Source organism: Mustela putorius, unplaced genomic scaffold (genome assembly GCF_011764305.1).
Source record: "Mustela putorius furo isolate JIRA1106 unplaced genomic scaffold, ASM1176430v1.1 tig00000095_pilon_pilon_pilon, whole genome shotgun sequence".
NCBI lineage: Eukaryota > Metazoa > Chordata > Mammalia > Carnivora > Mustelidae > Mustela > Mustela putorius.
In genome coordinates, this window is record NW_025421280.1 from 37,456,384 (window position 1) to 37,472,221 (window position 15,838).

The window sequence follows — 15,838 nt, forward strand, 5'->3', positions numbered from 1 at the left end:
CCCTGACCTCCTGGGGTAGATCTACCCCTTTCAGCTTCCACTTCTCCACTGGCAAATAGGGTGGAGAGGTCCCTCTTTACCCACCTCCCACCAGCAAACTGGAGAAACAAAGCACCGTGAACAACCTCCGAGCAAGGGAAGAAGGGTTTTATTATGAAACAGAAGGCTGGGTCCAGCCCAGAACACATTCTTTCCCGCCTTCCCTGCCTGAGACCCCGTGGGCAGGTGGTCCGTTTGAAGGCTGTCCCCTGCTTGGGGCAAGGGTAGGCGGACGCTCCAAGGCTGAGCGAGTGCAAAGAGATCAGAGATGCCCCGGTTCCGAGTGGGAGGCGGACAGGGTTCCCAGGGTTCCCAGCTCTCAGGGGTCTAGGCAAGTCACGCCACCTCTCTGAGCCTTATTTTTCTCATCTGCAAAATGGAAGCAGCCACTGTGTCACCGAGGGTGGCCCAGAAGACGGAGGTAACGCTTTCCAAGTTGCTGACTGGCTGCCTGGCCCACCATTAGCACTTGCACACCCACAGCTGGGGCTGTTTCCAGGGGCTGGTAGTTTTTCTTGATTGTCCTTTTCTGTCTTGATGACTCTGCCTTGAGCCACGGCCACCAGCTCAGAGGTGTCTCGGTTTGTGTCACCGCTCCGGGGCGGCTGGATGGAGGGTTCCCCTCTGGAAGGATGAGGGCCACCCCCGGGAGCTCAGGCAGCAGCGGCAGCGGAGACATTGAGCTCCTGGCGGATGAACCAGGCCCTCGGGTGCGGCAGCCATCCCCGCAGCAGACAGAGCAGGTGGAAGCGCCAGGGGTAGAAGACGCCCGGGGCGCGGGTGGCGCCACCGCGGATCACCGCCAGGGCTGCCTTGGGCCCTGGGGCCGCCTTGGCCCTCGAGACGCCCCTGCGGACGGAAGGATGCGGTGGAGACTGCAGGCGGGCGGCCCCACACCGCTCCCCTCCCGCCCCGGATGGCCCTGGGGCCTCACCTGACTCCCTCGGCGGTCGAGGCGCGATCCCGGAGGCCCAGGACGCACATGGTGATGGCCACGTTCACGTCCTGCACGTCCAGCTCCCGCCGGAGAGAGCCGAAGAAGCCGTCCAGCGCGAACTTGGCCGCCGAGTACGGGCTGGAGAAGGATGTGGGCACAGGGCCTAGGAGCGCGGGAGGGCACCCCTGAGCTCCCCCTCCTCCAGGCAGCCTTCCTGCCCTCTCCAGCCTCGCCCGCCTCGAGCCCTGTGGCCTCCCGACTCCCCGCCCCACGGGCCCGCACCGAGCAGCGAGGACACGACCACCAGAGAGCCTTTGCTGTCCGTCAGGCTGGGCAGCGCCAACGAAGTCAGCTGCACGTAACTCAGGAAGTTCACCTGGAGGCGGTGGCGACTGCGAGTCACGGCCTCGCGGACAAACTGCTGCCCGGGAGGGGCGGGGCCTGGCGGCGGTGGGCGGGGCCTAGGAGGGGCCGGACCTGGGGTGGGAATTGGGAAGGGTGGAGAGTGCAGCCTGGGGATAGCAGGGGTGAGGGGCCGGGCGCGGCGGGGCGGGGCACCTGCAGGAGCCAGCGGGTCGCCTGGACGCTCCGGGACCGCGTGCCTGCCGGGGTGGCGCCGAGGTGGTTCAGCACGAGGTAGTCCAGCCCTCCTGGCCCGGAGACGCCCATCAGCAAGGAGCTAGTCCTTGAGGCCCCGCCCCGGCCCCGAAGAGACCCCGCCCCTGGCCCAATTACCTTGAACTAGAGAAGCGGGGGCCAGAGCACTGAGCCAGTGAGTTCCGCCCCGGCTAGCTCCCCGCCTACTATCAAAGAGACCAGGCCCTACTCCCCGGATCTTGCCAGGTTTCGTCCCTGATCCAATAAGGCCCAATCCCGAGCAATAAGGCCCAGTCCAGAGTTCCGCTCCCTGGAGGCAATAAGGTCCCACCCCCTAGCCACGCCCCAGACTGCATAGTCCTCCCCCCACCGACTGCCCCCGCCCCACCGCTTTCGGGTCCTGCCCTTAAGGCCTAGGCCCGGGTCCCAGAGTCCAGGCCCGCCCCTCACCCAGCTTGTCCAGCGCAAACTGCACCACGCGCTCGGGCACCTCGGGGGAGGCCATGTCCGCAGCGATGAAGAAGACCTTGGGAGCGCCCAGCTTCCGGCAGTTCCCCACCACCTGGGGGCGGGGTGCAGAGCTACCCGTGGGCCGTCCACCGGGGCTGGGCCCCTCCACCTGCTAGACCATTGGGGCCCCACCCTCAAGCCCCCTCCCCGAACTTGAGCTCCAAGTGACATTCGACATTGTTCCCAAGCGCTGCCACTGGAGTCACAAACTGGCAGCCTGGGGGCCCAAATCGGGTACATTTTATTTGCTCAATACCAACATTTAACACTCAGGAAACTTCATATAAATCTCGACAGTTCTGGGCTTTCTAGGAATTTTGCAAGGTTTGTCCCCAAGGACTGTACATCTCCATGGAGCCACGATGGGCTGCTGCTAAGAAGTGTCCACTCACCCCTCTTTTGAGAACCCTGGCTGTTGGCACAGACTTTGGACACCACCAATAATCCCATTTTTAAGGAACACTCCGTTTTACACTCACTGTCTTAATGGATCAACCCAACGCTGTAACCAGTGAGAAGGTACTTTTGTGGTCTCTGGCTTGCAAAAGCGGAAACTAAGGCTCAGGGACTAAGCTACGCCCTTAAGGCCACCCAGGGGGCCTGGATCTTGGCAAGGAAGGGCCCTATTTTCCAGCCACTCCCCACCACCACTCAGCTGGAAATGGGCTGTCTCACCTTCTGCAGGAGGGCCTCGGTGTGGGCCGTGAGCACCAGGTGGGAGCCCAGGCGGGCGTAGTGATAAGCCAGCTCCTCCCCAACGCCGGCGCTGGCTCCGGTCAGCAGCACTCGGGCTCCCTGGAGGCTAGCTAGCAGGGCGCAGGAGTGGTCAACCCGAAGGGGGCAGGCGGCAACGGACAGCTGGCCCGATTCCTCCCTCCCCCACCTCCAGGCACTCACCAGGGTCGAAGTTGTCATCCCAGTAGTAGGAGAAGAACAGGGCCCCCAGCCCGGTGAGAAGCAGAACCTTCATGGCCCACCCTGGGTGTGTAGGTTCTGCAGCGGGAGAGAGGACTGCGGGCAGGGACCTGGCCCACAGCCATCCCCATTCCCCCAGCGAGGCCCTTGTTTGATGAAGATGCTCCAGGCCCTGCCCTCTCTCCTCCATCTGGCAGCCACCAACTGGTCCAGGGCACCACACAGCTTTCCCTGGGCCTCTTCAGGGTTTTCTCCCTCCACCAGGCAGCCAAATCACATCTTGCCTCCCCGTTTCATTGAGGACAAAAGCCAGGCTCCTTGATGGTCAAAAGGGCCTTGCAGGGGGGGGCCAGCCCTTCCGGCTCACTCCGCTGTATTCCAAGCTCCGCCTCCTCACGGTTTCTCAGAACCAGCCAGTCTCCAGCCAGCCTCAGGGCCTTTGCATTGGCTGTTGCCTCTGCCAGGAATGCTCTTCCCAAATAGAACCTAATGAGTTGCTCTCTCACTTCTTGAAGTCAGCACCAAACGGACCTTCTCCAAGGGAAATTCCCTGGCCTCCTTCTCTAAAGCGACTCCTGGTCCCTGTCTCTCCCTGGCCTCGGTCTACAACGTCTTGACATGACCCGAAATTATCCTGATGGGTTGTTACATGTTCACTGTCCCTCTCTCCTCCCTGGCTGTCAGCTCCAGGACGTGAGAAGGAAATGGAAACCTGGAGCTGCTTGGTTCACTGTCGGGTCCTCGGGGCCCCAAAGGGTGCCAGCCATGCTGTAGGTGCTCGGCAGATACCAGACTGACCCTGAGACCTGGAGTGATACGAGGAACATTGGAAGGAAGAGCTAGGGGCAGGGGGCAGGTGGTGCAGAAAGACGGCTCTGTCTGGAGACACCCAGAAGGAAGCTTAAGGCTTGGTAGGAGACACAGGAGCAGTATCAGCGGGATTAAGATGTGACTTCAGCTGTGGGAGTGGATTTACTTGTTCCAGAGAGAAGGTGAAAGAGAAAAATGGGCCAAGTGCTTAACATTGGTGGGGGCTGGGGGCGTTCATGAATCTTCCCTGAGAAAGGCACAGGCCCATCACATCTTGGGGTTTCTGTCCTCGGAACTCAGTGGGACAAAGAGGAGGGAGACTTCCAGAACCGAGAGATGGTGGGTTGGGCTGTCCTGAGGTCTCCAGATTAGGTCTCGGTCCTTTGCCCCCTATTGCAAAGTTCCAGCTGCCTCCCCCCTGCCTCCCCTACCCTCCTTCCTTCCACCCTATGCTTTTCGGGCAGCCAAAGCGATCTTCCAAAGAAATCTGATGTTCCCCTTCCTGCTCCAAACCGTGTTAGGGTTCGCCACTGCCCCCCACGGAGACCCAGCTCCTCGCCTCAGTGCCTCGCGGGTCTGGCCCAGGCTCACCGGTCCAATCTCACCTTCCACCATTACCGTCTATGAATCTTTCTCCGCTCTCAGAAAGGTGAACTGCTCGCTCTTCCCCAGTCCTGGCAGCCATCCCACCTCTCCCCACGTTGCAGGGGAAGCCCGTGGAGCCCCGCAACCTGACCCTCTTCCCACCTTGACCACAGCAGCCTCGCAGGGCAAGGTGGGGCGGGGCGGATGAACGGCGGGCTGGCCGTCTGGGTGGAGAGATGGAGGGATGGAGGGAGGGATGAAGCGGCCGCCGGCGACCGGGGAGGACGTGGGAGAACCAGACCCTCGCAGAACGTACTGGTCCCCTGGCCTCGCCAGGCCTTAGTTTCCCCTCTGGACAAAAAGGGTGTACGACGTGCTGCGCCCTCCCAATCTCGCACTCACCCGCTCGGGCCTCAGGTTCTCTCGCAGTCCGGCGGGGCTGGATCCGGACCTGGGAACCCGGCGCGCACCCCTCAGAGCTCCGCCGGGCCCCCGACCGCGCCCCCTCCCGTAGGGCCCCGGTCACGTGACACCGAGCCCACCTCCTCAGGGGGCGGGCCTAGCTACAAGAACTCCGTGCCCGGGCGTTGCCCGGCAACGGCCTTCCACCGGGCTAGCCCCCTCCCGGCACGGGTCCTGCTCCCGGTCCCGCCCCCTCGACGAAAGCCCCACCCCGGATCAGATCACGTGACTCAGGCTCCGCCTCCCTCGCACAATTCCGACCCCGCGTTGCCGTGACAACAATGTTATCGGTACCTTCTTCCTGGGCCTGGGCCCTCAGTGCCCCGCGCGGGCGCGGGTGGATCTCCCGGGCTCCGAAATCTTCCTGGGTCACTTTCAGGTCTCACTCTAGACGCCTGACTCCTCTTTCTCCCCCACGCGCCCCGGGCGGTGCCAGGCCGGACTGCATTTCCCAGGAGCCTCGGCGGCGAGGCGAGGCGAGGCGTCCGGCGCCCCACGGGGCGGTGCTGACTCCATTTCCCAGGCAGCTTTGCGGCAGACGGGCGCTGAAGATCACGCCCCTCGGAATCCTTCCGACCCCCTCGCGGTGGGACTGCGGTCCCGCTTCTGGCGTCCCTGAGCCGTAGGGCGACTTCGACTCCCGCAGGCCTTTGCGACTCACCGGGGCGACTACACTTCCCACAGGCCGCTGCGGCGCCGTCACCGGAAGCGGCGGGCGAGCCGAGTGTCCTTGCGCGCGGAGCCGAGCGACCATGGTTCCCCGAGTGTGGTCGCTGATGAGGTGCGTCGGGTTGCAGGGCGGGCCCCGAGCCCCCGAGCAGGTCCCCTCCCGTGGGCACCCGCTCTGGTTTGCTCCCAACTGGATCTCCGAATTCCGTGGTGTCAGGTCCCGCGCGTCGCGCAGATGGGGAAACTGAGGTTCAGGCGGGGACGGCCTTCCCGAGATCGCTTGTCGCGCGTCCTTCCCGCCTCCCAGCGAGCGCTTGCCCCCTGATCGTGTCCGAGCGCCCTCGGAGCCCCAGTTGCCTCCTCTGTAAGGTGGGCATGTCACAGGCGCCCTATCAGGAAGCGACGTATGACACACAGGAAGCGACCAGGGCCACTCGGAAACCCCTCGAGGGTGGCGCGCAAGTCGGGCCTGCTGGGGCTGGCAGGCAGAAAGCCAGGGCTCTCTCCGGTCTTCACGGTTCCCTGCTCTGTGCGGGATCACGAGTGACCCCTTTTCCTCTCCGGGCCTCAGTTTACCAGTTAAATGGGGCCGAGCAGCTCTGCTTTCTTTGTGCAGGGTGGGTTGAGAGCTGTGCAGAGTAGGTGCCAGGCACGCCTCTGGGCTCGGGGGGTGGGGGGTGGCTCGTTCTGTCGTATGAGCTGCCTGGCCTCAGGTGTGTCACTGCTAGGGCTGCGGTGCCCGCGAGGCCGACTCCTCCCCGCGACTGGCCGAGGGGCTGCTGAGCGGCTGTCCTTCCCCCACCACAGGTTCCTCATCAAGGGCAGTGTGGCCGGGGGTGCCGTCTACCTGGTGTATGACCAGGAGCTGCTGGGGCCGAGCGAAAAGAGCCAGGCTGTCCTTCAGAAGGCTGAGGAGGTAGTGCCCCCAGCCATGTACCAGTTCAGCCAGTATGTGTGTGAGCAGACCGGTCTGAAGATGCCCCAGGTACCCTGAGGCTGGGAGCGAGGCTGAGGCTTGGTGGGAGGAGGGTGTCATTTCCTGGGTGGCTTTTGGTCCCTGGTCCCTCCAGCCCTGCTTGGTGCCCTCCGCCTTGGGCTTTGTGCTGCCCTTCCCTGCCTGGGGAAGGGGCTGGGGCTGCTGCCTGGGGCCTCCCCTTTTCACCTGCCCCTTCTCGCCTCTCTTCCCAGCTCCCAGCCCCTCCAAAGTTTAACTTTCACATCCGCGACACCTGGAATTCAGGTAGGCCCTGGTCCCGGTGCTTGGGGGGTGGCCCCCGATACCCCCCAGTCTAGGACCCTCTACCGCCCCTTCCTGGTCATTCCTTCCCGCCGCTCCCCTTGCTGCTCCGCGCAGCTCCCGTGGATCTAAAAGAGGAAAAGGGGCAGAGATCTCAGGGATCCTCTTTTCAGGACGGGTCATCGTGTGACCTCAGACAAGAGGAGGCCCTGCCCCACCTCTGCCTCAGTTTCCCTGTGTGGAACCGATGGAGCTGGAATGGGTGCCTCGAAAGGCCTTGCAGAGCTAGGGTTTCCGGGGGGCCGGTGTCGGTGGACTAAAGCCGGGGGCTGAAGGCGCTGGGCCCTCCCTCTCCACAGGCATCATTACGGTGATGTCAGCTCTGTCCGTGGCCCCCTCCAAGGCCTGCGAGTACTCCAAGGAGGGCTGGGAATATCTGAAGGAGCGAACCAAGTAGCCTGTCAGAAGAGGCCACCTGCCCTGGTCAGGAACAGGGGCAGGTACGCCACAGACCCGGAGACTCCAGACTGGGACTGGGACCCCACTCCAAGGGCAGCTCCGGCCTTGCCGGCCCAATAAAGGACTTTGGAAGTGCTCCCCGACCCGTGTGCTGGCCCCGGGGACTTGGGTGGCCTGGCTGGTGCTCAGAGCGCGGGGTTCCCGGGCTTCTGGTGCCCAGCAGCTCCTCGGTTCATGGGTTCACTCTTCGCTGTCCAGGGCCCTGCCTGCTGAGTCCCCAATCTGGTATGGGAGTGTGGAGCAGACACTTGGCCCTGGTGCCCCATAGACTGTGCTCAGGACCCAGGAATGGGTTGGGGAAGTACTGATGGCCAGGCCAGGTTGGGGGGGGGTCTCAGCTCGTGGAGGGCTGAGCCCAGAGTGGGGTTATTCTGGAGGTGGGGACTCGGGGTGGGCACAATTCATCTCTTCCATGTCTACATGGCCAGGAGTTCCTGTGGCCGCTGAGTCTCCATCTGGCTCAGCTCACTGATGCCCGTGTGTCATCTCATCCTGACCCTCCCTTGCCTGCTGTACCCGCAGTCCACCCTCCCCACCATCTGGGGATTCCTGGGACCACAGGCTTCGTGGTCATTACAGTGGGGGGGGCGGCTCCCCTACCCTCACATGTCCTGCCCTCCCAGCTCCCCCTGCTCCCCTGGGAAGGCTTTCCCACCCCACACTGGGTCAGCTGCCTGGTGACCTAATGTTCCTCCCCACTGGGCTGAAGCACCAGGTGGGCGGGTCCTGGGCATACTCCCAGTCGGGAGGGCATCCCACCATGATGGCAGTGGGAGGAAACCTGTGTCCCAGACAGACGGATGGTAGAAAGTGGGCTTGGCTGAGACCTGGAGCAGGCCTGGGTGACAGGGCCCTGAGTTGGCATGGGATCCTCTGTTCCTAAGAGTTCTGGGGGTTATGTTTCTTGGTTTGGGGGACAGAGCTCACTGAAGCCCACGAACTAGGAAAGCAGAGACCAGAAACCAAGACATTGCCCAAGGCGCTCCCTGGGAAGAACCCCTGGCGTGTGTCCAAGGGAGGTGTGGGGAGGGGTGTGGGGGAGGACAGGTGGCCTGGCTGGCAGTGTTTGGGGAGGCAGAGCCCAGAGTGACCTGTGTCACTGTGCTCTCCAGGAACAGGCTCTGGGTGGATCTCCCATGTCCGCTGTGGCACCTGGAGGTCACATGGCTCCCTGTGCCACCCTGCCTGGCCCCAGGGCAGCACTCACTGTCCCCAAGCGCTGTTTGATTGTATCGTTGGTGCCCACCAGCTCACACTGCTTTCTGGATGGCTCTCAGCCTCCCAGGTGTTTTGGGGCTTGGTTGATGGGGTGTAGCCTCTGCCCAAATGGGCCCAGCCACTAGCCCAGAGACTATGGTGCCATTCTTTTTTTTTTTTTTTTTAAGACTTTATTTATTTAACAGAGATCACAAGTAGGCAGAGAGGCAGGCAGAGAAAGAGGAGGAAGCAGGCTCCCTGCTGAGCAGAGAGCTTGAGGTGGGGCTTGATCCCAGGACCCTGAGATCACGACCTGAGCCAAAGGCAGAGGCTTCAACCCACTGAGCCACCCAGGCGCCCCTATGGTGCCATTCTTGACCCCTCCATTCCCTTGTACAGACAGACTTGAATCCGTCACCAGTGCCGAGGCCACCTCCCTGGTCCTCTGCCTGTCCCCTCCGTCTGCTTCCCCAGGTCCAAGTCTGATCATGTCACTGCCCTAGTCAGAAACCTGTGGCTCCCTGCTGCCCTCTGCTTGAGCCCAGACTCCTGCGAGCGCTCTGTTCCCAGAACACAGCTGGCTTCCACCACTGGCCTTGGCACAGCACTCCCGCACCCTCACTTGGCCGTCCTGACTCCTGCTCGTCTTGGCCACAGCTCAGCCGCGGCCTCCGAAAAGCCTCCCTTTGGGCCTCCTGACCGCCCCGTGGGTGGTCCCTTCGAGGCAGGAGCCCCCCACCTCAGCAACACACAGGCTGAGGCCCAACCCCCAGAACACCAGGAGCACCCTGTCCCCCTACTCGGGACAGTTCCAGATGTCTCCATGGGTTGGCAGGTGTCTGTCCTCTGGGGACAGTCATTCCAGCTGACCACCACCGCCCTGGGAGGATATAGTAGTCCTGTGACAAAGGTCCACAGGTTCACGGGCTTGAAACCGCACACACTGATTATGTCACAGATCTGGAAGCCGTTAGTCCAACATGGCTCCCCCTGGGTTAAGTGTGGGTGTGGACAGGGCTGGCTCTCTCTCAAGGCTCCAGGAATTACCGTCCCAGCCTCTTCCTGCTGTGAGAGGCCACTGCAGTCCTTGGCAAGTCAGCCTGTTCACCTTCAAAGCCAGCCAGTCTGCCTGTCCGCCCCTCCTCCGGCTCCCCCGCCTCACTGCTCCCCACAGAAGGACCCTAACGAGGACCCTGGGCCCACCTGGGCAACCTGGTTAACCCTCCATCTCCAGATCCTTAACTGAATCCCGGCAGCAAAGCCCCTTCTGCCATGGTAGGTGCTGTGCGTACAGGTTCTAGGGTTTAGGGCAGGGACCCCTCCGGCCCCACCGGGAGGGGTTTATGTAGCCCACCACACGGTCTGAAGCCTGGGTCACGTGTCTGTCTGCCCCCAGACAGGACTGGACTCCACTCTGATGTGACGAAGATGGAGCCCAGAGAGGGGGGCGACCAGAGCAAGAGGCAGCAGGCCTCCCGGCCAGCACGGCTCCCCCAGATGGGTGGACGGGACTCCCTCCAGGCACTAGGGGCACAGCCACAGGGCCCCTGGAGACGGAGTCTGGCTGACCTGGGGGGGCGGGCAGTACATGGCTATCCGGACTTACTCACTGGGATGCAGTGCCACGTAGCACATCTCAGGAGTCAAAGCCCGATGCGAGGAGTCAACGTGGGGTGTGGGGGCAAAGGTGTGCGGACCGGGGACAGTTGGGGTCAGGGAAGATGGAAGGTTCTGCAGATGGAGGTTGGGGACGGCTGCACAGCAGTGTGCAAACATGAACGCCACCGAGCTGTAAGGATGGGAAATTCCATGTTCTGTGTATTTTGCATTAAAAAAACCAAAAGCACCACTGGGTGCATCCTGGACACAGACAGAGCCTGGGGGACAGAAATACTGGAGGTGCGGCAAAGGGCCCAGGAGGGGGCGCTGTCAGCACATGGCTTCTGGAAACCCTTAAGAGCCCCTTAAAGCTGCTCCTTCGGTCCTTTCCTGAAGGAACAGCCATGGCTCAGCAAGACCCAGTATAATTCACACAAGGAGATGAAATAAAGAGAGAAAACACTTTAAATAAAGGGTATGTGAACAGAAACACGTTTATTACAAAAAAAAAAAAAACCAAAAACAAAAACATTCACATTGTATTGAGCTACAATATGGCAGCAGATAAAAAAAATCATTGTACACAGTTTAAGAGAACTCCTAACAGAACAGACTCTCGTAGCCACGTGACAGAGCACAGGGATCGGAGCACTCAGTAGCGGCGAGTGAAGCGGGTGTCGTTGGGTCGGCTCCCCCGGTTCTGTCCTCCGAAGCCCCCCTGCATTCCACCGCGTGGGATCACGTGGCCCCGCGACGCCCCACCTGGGGCGAAGCTGCCGCGCCTACGACCAACACAGATCCTGGGTCACGGAAGCCAGTGCTGTGCACGCCCGCACCTGCCCGGCCCGCACGGTTTCTAACCTTCTCCCAGGCGAGCCACCATGCAAGGGAGGAGAGCGGTAAGAGGGACAAGCAGCACGCGACACCTTACCCTGACATCCCTCCCCGGTTCATCATGTGACCTGGCCCAGAGTGACCAGACATACTTCTTTCGCCACCTACAAGAGATCCAATCCAGACAGCGCCTCAGCGCGGCCCGTGGAGTTTGAAGAACACCAATGTGGGGCTCGTGGGGCTCCAGTCCCTTCCCCAAGCTACTGTGTCAAGCAGAACCCACGGGTCCCGGCCGAGGCATCAGCACATGAACCGCACACACCCGCTGCCCCGGGCAAGTTGGGGCAGAGAAGTGAACCCCCTCCATTTCCCCCTCCCCAGGTCCAGCCAGTCAGTGAGACCCTGTGGCCTCGGGGAGAGCCAAGAAAGTTCTCCCTGCCCTCAAGAAGCAGCTTGAGCTTTCCAATGTTTCTCCAGGGAGAGACCGTCCCGGCGGAGCGCCAGGCTTACCTTGCCACCTCTTGTGGTCCCTGTCTATCATGCCTCCGTCGGCAGCACCCTGCCACGCACGGTCGTCCTCTAGTCTTCGGCCATGGTCCCCCCAGTCACGTCTGCCCCTTAGAAAAAGAGAGCTCTGATTTGGATTGCCCCTCTCTGCCTTTCCAAGTAGCAGGGGTGGTGGGTTCAGCATTCTGTGTGCCCAGTGCCCATCCCTGAGTGGCGGGGCTCTGCGGGAGGCAGGACCCGGCTCCTGGTCTGAGGCTGCTTGGGGCTCTGAGGCGGCCCAAGCGAGGCCAGTGGGCTGGGGCTGGCACCCATCTTTCCCTCAGGCCGATGGTCCTGAGCTGGACACACCAACCGAGCCAGCAGTGTGAGGCCTGCGCAGGCGCAGCGGGGTGCAGGACACAAACCTGGGTGGAGGAGGCAGCCCCCGGCCCTCGCTCATCCTCTTGTCTGAGCCGTAGCCGCCCCACCCGTCGCGGGAGTCCCGCCCGTGGCGCTCTGGTCCTCCGTGGCGTTCGGGGTAATGCTGGATATTAGAGAACCGGGAGAAAAAGAAAGCTTTGGTACCGAGCCTGGCTCCCAAGGCCGTTGGGGCAACGAGCTAATGACAATGACGACAGCTCGGAAGTGCAGCTGAGCACTCAACGCATGGCCTCGTGCCACACGGGTCTTTAGCCTGCGTGACCACCACATCCCGTTTGCCCGTGGACCAGCGAGCAAAGTCGAAGAATGGAGTCACAGAATGGAGAAACTGAGGGCTGGGATTCGCCCTAATCTAAGCAGAGAGAACTCGGGCACCATGGAGAGAAGAGAGCCGGGCCCAGCGGCTGCCCTGCGCCAAGAACAGACAGCGGTATGCAGTGTGCCTGTGCTCCAGCCCTGCAGAACCACCAGAACAGAAGGGCCACTGGGGATCTCTGACCACACTCATTCTGGACCTGACACCCCTGGGCCAGGCTACCACCAGCCACCCTGGGGCCTCGCTCCTGGAAACAGCTTGCTGGCACAGGCCATGGGGATGCTTGCCTCCGTTCCGGATGCCATCTGAAGGGTGGATGGAAGAAGCAGCCTCCCATTCAAAGAAAAGCCTGTTTTGAAGGTTTATTTGAGTGAGAGAATGAGTGAGCATGTGGGACTTGGGGGGAGCAGAGAGAGAGAGAATCCCAAACGGACTCCCTGCTTAGTGTGAGCCCAACACGGGGCTCCATACCACCTGAGTCCAAAACCAAGAGTTAGACACCAACGGACCCAGGCACCCCTAGGAGAAGCTGTTTGAGGTAAATGTCCACCCGTCCTCCACCTGCACCCTGCCCGGAGTGCTGGGAACGTCCACGGCTCTTAGGGAGCTGGGGAAGTGGCTCTGGTTCCATTGAGGGTCTCACTGTCCCAAAGATCCAACCTGTGGCCCTGGGGTCATTTGTGCCAGGATCACATTCTAAGTAGTAAGACATAGAAAGGAATCCCGGTCACGAAGCCCCTTGGATGAGTATGCCGGGCGCCTGGTGCTGTTCCGGTCCATGCTCATCTTCACCATTAAGACAGGAACTCCCGGAAGCCGGCGCGCATGCTCCCACGCGGGGAAGTCCCAGAAGCCGGAGCGCACATGCTCCCACCCCGGGAGCCCTAACCACCTGGGCCTCCACCCCGCTTCCCCTGGCCTCTCATTCCCAAATGTGTGCAGACATCTCGCTCAACTGTAGAAGATGGACAAAATACGGCACTGTTCTCTCTAGGAGCAAAATCAAAACCCAAGAGGGTCCAAGAAAGTCAGTGCTGCCAGATGGCAAGAGCTGTTAAAATGAAACCCCAGAATAACATTTCCATAAAGAACCTTCAAAAAACACCAACCAAAATAAAAAAGAATTTTTTAACTTCATCTTGTGATTGAAACCATTTCCTTCACTTTATTTTTTAAAGATTTTATTTATTTATTTGAGAGAGAGACAGTGAGAGAGAACATGAGTGAGGAGAAGGTCAGAGAGAGAAGCAGACTCCCCGTGGAGCTGGGAGCCTGATGCGGGACTCGATCTCGGGACCCCGGGATCATGACCTGAGCCGAAGGCAGTCGTCCAACCAACTGAGCCACCCAGGCGTCCCAGCATTTCCTTCACTTTTAAACAATCACAAATATTTAATAAAGAACAATAGGGCACCTGGGTGGCTCAGTTGGTTAAGCAGCTGCCGTCGGCTCAGGTCATGATCCCAGCGTCCTGGGATCGAGTCCCACATCGGGCTCCTTGCTCGGCAGGAAGCCTGCTTCTCCCTCTGTCTCTGCCTGCCTCTGTCTGCCTGTGCTCTCGCCTCGCTCTCGCTCCCTCTGACAAATAAATAAAATCTTAAAAAAAAAAAAAAAGAACAATAGGGCGCCAGGGTGGCTCAGTGGGTTAAGCATCTGCCTTCAGCTCAGGTCATGACCCTGGCGTCCTGCGATCAAGCCCCACATCGGGCTCCCTGCTCACTGGGAACCTGCTCCTCCCCTTTGTGTGCGTGCACGCTCTCATAAGTAAAGTCTTTAAAAACAAAACAAAACAAAACAACAACAACAAAAAAAACAAGGAATAATCTTTTAACAATAGCCTTCTAAAAACACAAAGCTAAGAGAGAAAGACTTTTTACATAAGGCCCATTTCTAGTTCTACCTGATACTTCCCCACATAGCCACGCTCTGCTGTCCGACCAACCGTCCCCTGTAAGGGTTCAGCAAGACCAGAAGTCTGCACCAGAGCTCCTCTCTGTGTCCCCTGCCCTCACCTGCCATCCAGGGCAGCACCGCTGTCTTACTTAGGACAGTGTGCAAGAGGAAAAAACCTGTTTCAGGTTCAGGGGTGCTCTGGCTACTAATGGTGGGCAAGGGAGCCCGCGGTGACCAGCAGCTGCACGCGAGCGACCCGGCTCACATGGCTCTCAGCCCGCGCCGCCCCACTCCCTCGTGCAGGCGAGGAAGCCTCCTCAGTCTCACAGCTGGAGACACCCACTCTGCCCAAGTGCCGGCACCAGGGGACTGTGTTCTGGTCTGGAACGTGGACATTTAACCACCGCGCTCAACTTCAGAGAAACCGGAGACCAGGAGTACATTTAACTGCGTCCCAGATTCACCTCCAGGAGCAGAGAAAAAGGAATCCTGTGAGGAGTCCCCCAGAGCGGGCAGAGGAACCCCCTCCATCTGGCCACGGCTGGCAGCCGGCCCCTACCAGGCCCTCATGAAGAGGGAGGGAGCCAGACGGGAGCGGTTTGTGCTCGCCCCAGGGAAAGCACGCCCACCGGGCAGCAATTCGCATGACGACGATGCCCCGACCACATCCACCCCTCATTCCCCATGATCTTCCAAGTAAGCCTGCGGAAGTCAGGGCTCTTTGGGGAAGTTCTCAAACTAAGTCTAAGACAGGAAAAAGGAGCCGATCAAGCCCGTTTTCTAACGCACTCACCCTGCAAGGCACTCTGGGTATGGCCCAGAGAGTGAGCTGCCTCCCGAGGCCGCCCTGGACTCGCCTGCGCTCAGCTGCGCGGGGCACAAGCATGCCGCCGCCCTGCCAGCCGCGCCCGAAGCTCGTTAGTCGGGACTACTGGGCGTTATTGGCTCTTACTCAGAGGTGGACAGAACCTCAGGGTCAAGACCTGGAGAGGCTCCAGGATACATGGCTTCTCCCCCTCAGCGGCAGAGAGAGGAGAAGGCACGCCAAAGGAGATAGAACCGGTCCCAAGGCAAAGCTGGACACAACTGGAGTTTCTGACTCACCTGTCCTTCTCTTTCTGCCATCATAGATCTTGAACCTTCTCTCCTGAAAAAGACAATTTACATAAAAACATTAAGAAAAGAAAAATTAAGTTGGTTAGGCCCTCCCAGACAAAACACTTCCCACATGGAAACCAGGCACTTCATGCTCTGATGGGTCGAGTGGGCCCACAAAGCCTAAAAGGGCTGACCCTAGTTCTCAGGCACTTAGAAGAGAGGAGAACAGAGAGCAAGCGAGAGAGGACAGGGCCAGGGGACCCGGCTGACCTGTCGACAGAGTGGTCCGGGTAGCGGCCCCGGTCCCTGTGGTCAAAGTCGTGGAAGCGGTCCTGGCGGTTGAAGTCAGAGTGGTAGCGCTCATCCAGGGCAGCCCGCTTTGCTTCGGGCCAATAGGCATTCGTCGCGTCTGCAACGGGAAGAAAAGAGGTGAACCTAGCTTCTCTTCCACCTTCGTGACCTCGGGGGGAGCTGGTGAGTCGGACCCTCCACTGGTCCTTGGCTCCTGTCACTTCCCAAAATGTGAACGGACTTTACTGGGGGGTCTTCTCTGCTACGTGATCTGAGGGGGGCTGGCAGGGTGACGTGATCCGACTCGCGTCGGATCCGCTCTATTTCCTCCAACATGCCGGGCGTCCCCTGCACGGAAGAGCTGCGGCTTCCCCAACAGGAGTGGGCACACGTGCACCCCTGC

At 60.6% G+C, this 15,838-nt stretch overlaps 3 protein-coding genes across 16 annotated transcripts in view; 1 reads left to right on the forward strand and 2 right to left on the reverse strand.

Moving 5' to 3' along the window:
* Window positions 1-131: 131 nt before the first annotated feature.
* Window positions 132-5,284, reverse strand: HSD11B1L (hydroxysteroid 11-beta dehydrogenase 1 like). 11 transcript variants are annotated; one of them, XM_045085943.1, is made up of 9 exons: window positions 5,150-5,222; window positions 4,796-4,844; window positions 2,981-3,076; window positions 2,759-2,885; window positions 2,024-2,135; window positions 1,535-1,626; window positions 1,259-1,453; window positions 974-1,139; window positions 132-888 (listed from the first exon to the last, which is right to left on the reverse strand). In XM_045085943.1, exons 3-9 carry the CDS (start codon window positions 2,996-2,998, stop codon window positions 693-695), a joined length of 906 nt encoding a protein of 301 aa, XP_044941878.1. In that variant the 5' UTR covers window positions 2,999-3,076; window positions 4,796-4,844; window positions 5,150-5,222; the 3' UTR covers window positions 132-692. The 11 variants fall into 11 exon arrangements, with proteins under 11 accessions (XP_044941878.1, XP_044941881.1, XP_004771577.1 ...); XM_045085946.1 differs by lacking the exon at window positions 4,796-4,844 and having other exon boundaries at window positions 5,150-5,284; XM_004771520.3 differs by lacking the exon at window positions 1,535-1,626 and having other exon boundaries at window positions 2,759-2,889; window positions 5,150-5,219.
* MICOS13 (mitochondrial contact site and cristae organizing system subunit 13) lies at window positions 5,275-7,356 on the forward strand. The gene is made up of 4 exons (XM_004771523.3): window positions 5,275-5,636; window positions 6,332-6,509; window positions 6,713-6,764; window positions 7,121-7,356. The coding sequence occupies exons 1-4, from the start codon at window positions 5,608-5,610 to the stop codon at window positions 7,216-7,218; spliced, it is 357 nt and encodes a 118-aa protein (XP_004771580.1). The 5' UTR covers window positions 5,275-5,607; the 3' UTR covers window positions 7,219-7,356.
* Window positions 7,357-10,545: 3,189 nt separating this feature from the next.
* Window positions 10,546-15,838, reverse strand: part of SAFB (scaffold attachment factor B) — a 36,878-nt gene continuing 31,585 nt past the window's right edge. For 2 of the 4 annotated variants that reach the window (XR_006608372.1, XR_006608373.1), the window contains 2 exons: window positions 15,415-15,553; window positions 15,145-15,193 (listed from right to left, as the gene is read on the reverse strand). Coding sequence is in view for 2 of the 4 variants with exons in the window: in XM_045085994.1 (XP_044941929.1) it covers window positions 10,729-10,858; window positions 11,008-11,074; window positions 11,421-11,527; window positions 11,822-11,940; window positions 15,151-15,193; window positions 15,415-15,553 (605 nt within the window). In the remaining 2 variants the exon portion in view is untranslated. Of the gene's footprint in view, window positions 10,859-11,007; window positions 11,075-11,420; window positions 11,528-11,821; window positions 11,941-15,144; window positions 15,194-15,414; window positions 15,554-15,838 lie in introns of those variants that run through there. The other 2 variants (XM_045085998.1, XM_045085994.1) reach the window with 2 other exon arrangements.

Bases quoted from the DNA above. Each gene is read 5' to 3' on its own strand.
- HSD11B1L (XM_004771514.3), bottom strand. From the start codon at position 3,188: ATGGAGGAGAGAGGGCAGGGCCTGGAGCATCTTCATCAAACAAGGGCC. The intron at 1,454-2,023 runs GTGAGGGGCGGG...TTCCCACCCCAG, and splicing joins GTTTGCGCTGGACAAGCTGG to GTCCGGCCCCTCCTAGGCCC. The intron at 1,140-1,258 runs GTGCGGGCCCGT...CCGCGCTCCTAG, and splicing joins GGTCGTGTCCTCGCTGCTCG to GCCCTGTGCCCACATCCTTC.
- MICOS13 (XM_004771523.3), top strand. From the start codon at position 5,608: ATGGTTCCCCGAGTGTGGTCGCTGATGAG. The intron at 5,637-6,331 runs GTGCGTCGGGTT...CCCCCACCACAG, and splicing joins CGAGTGTGGTCGCTGATGAG to GTTCCTCATCAAGGGCAGTG. The intron at 6,510-6,712 runs GTACCCTGAGGC...CTCTCTTCCCAG, and splicing joins CCGGTCTGAAGATGCCCCAG to CTCCCAGCCCCTCCAAAGTT.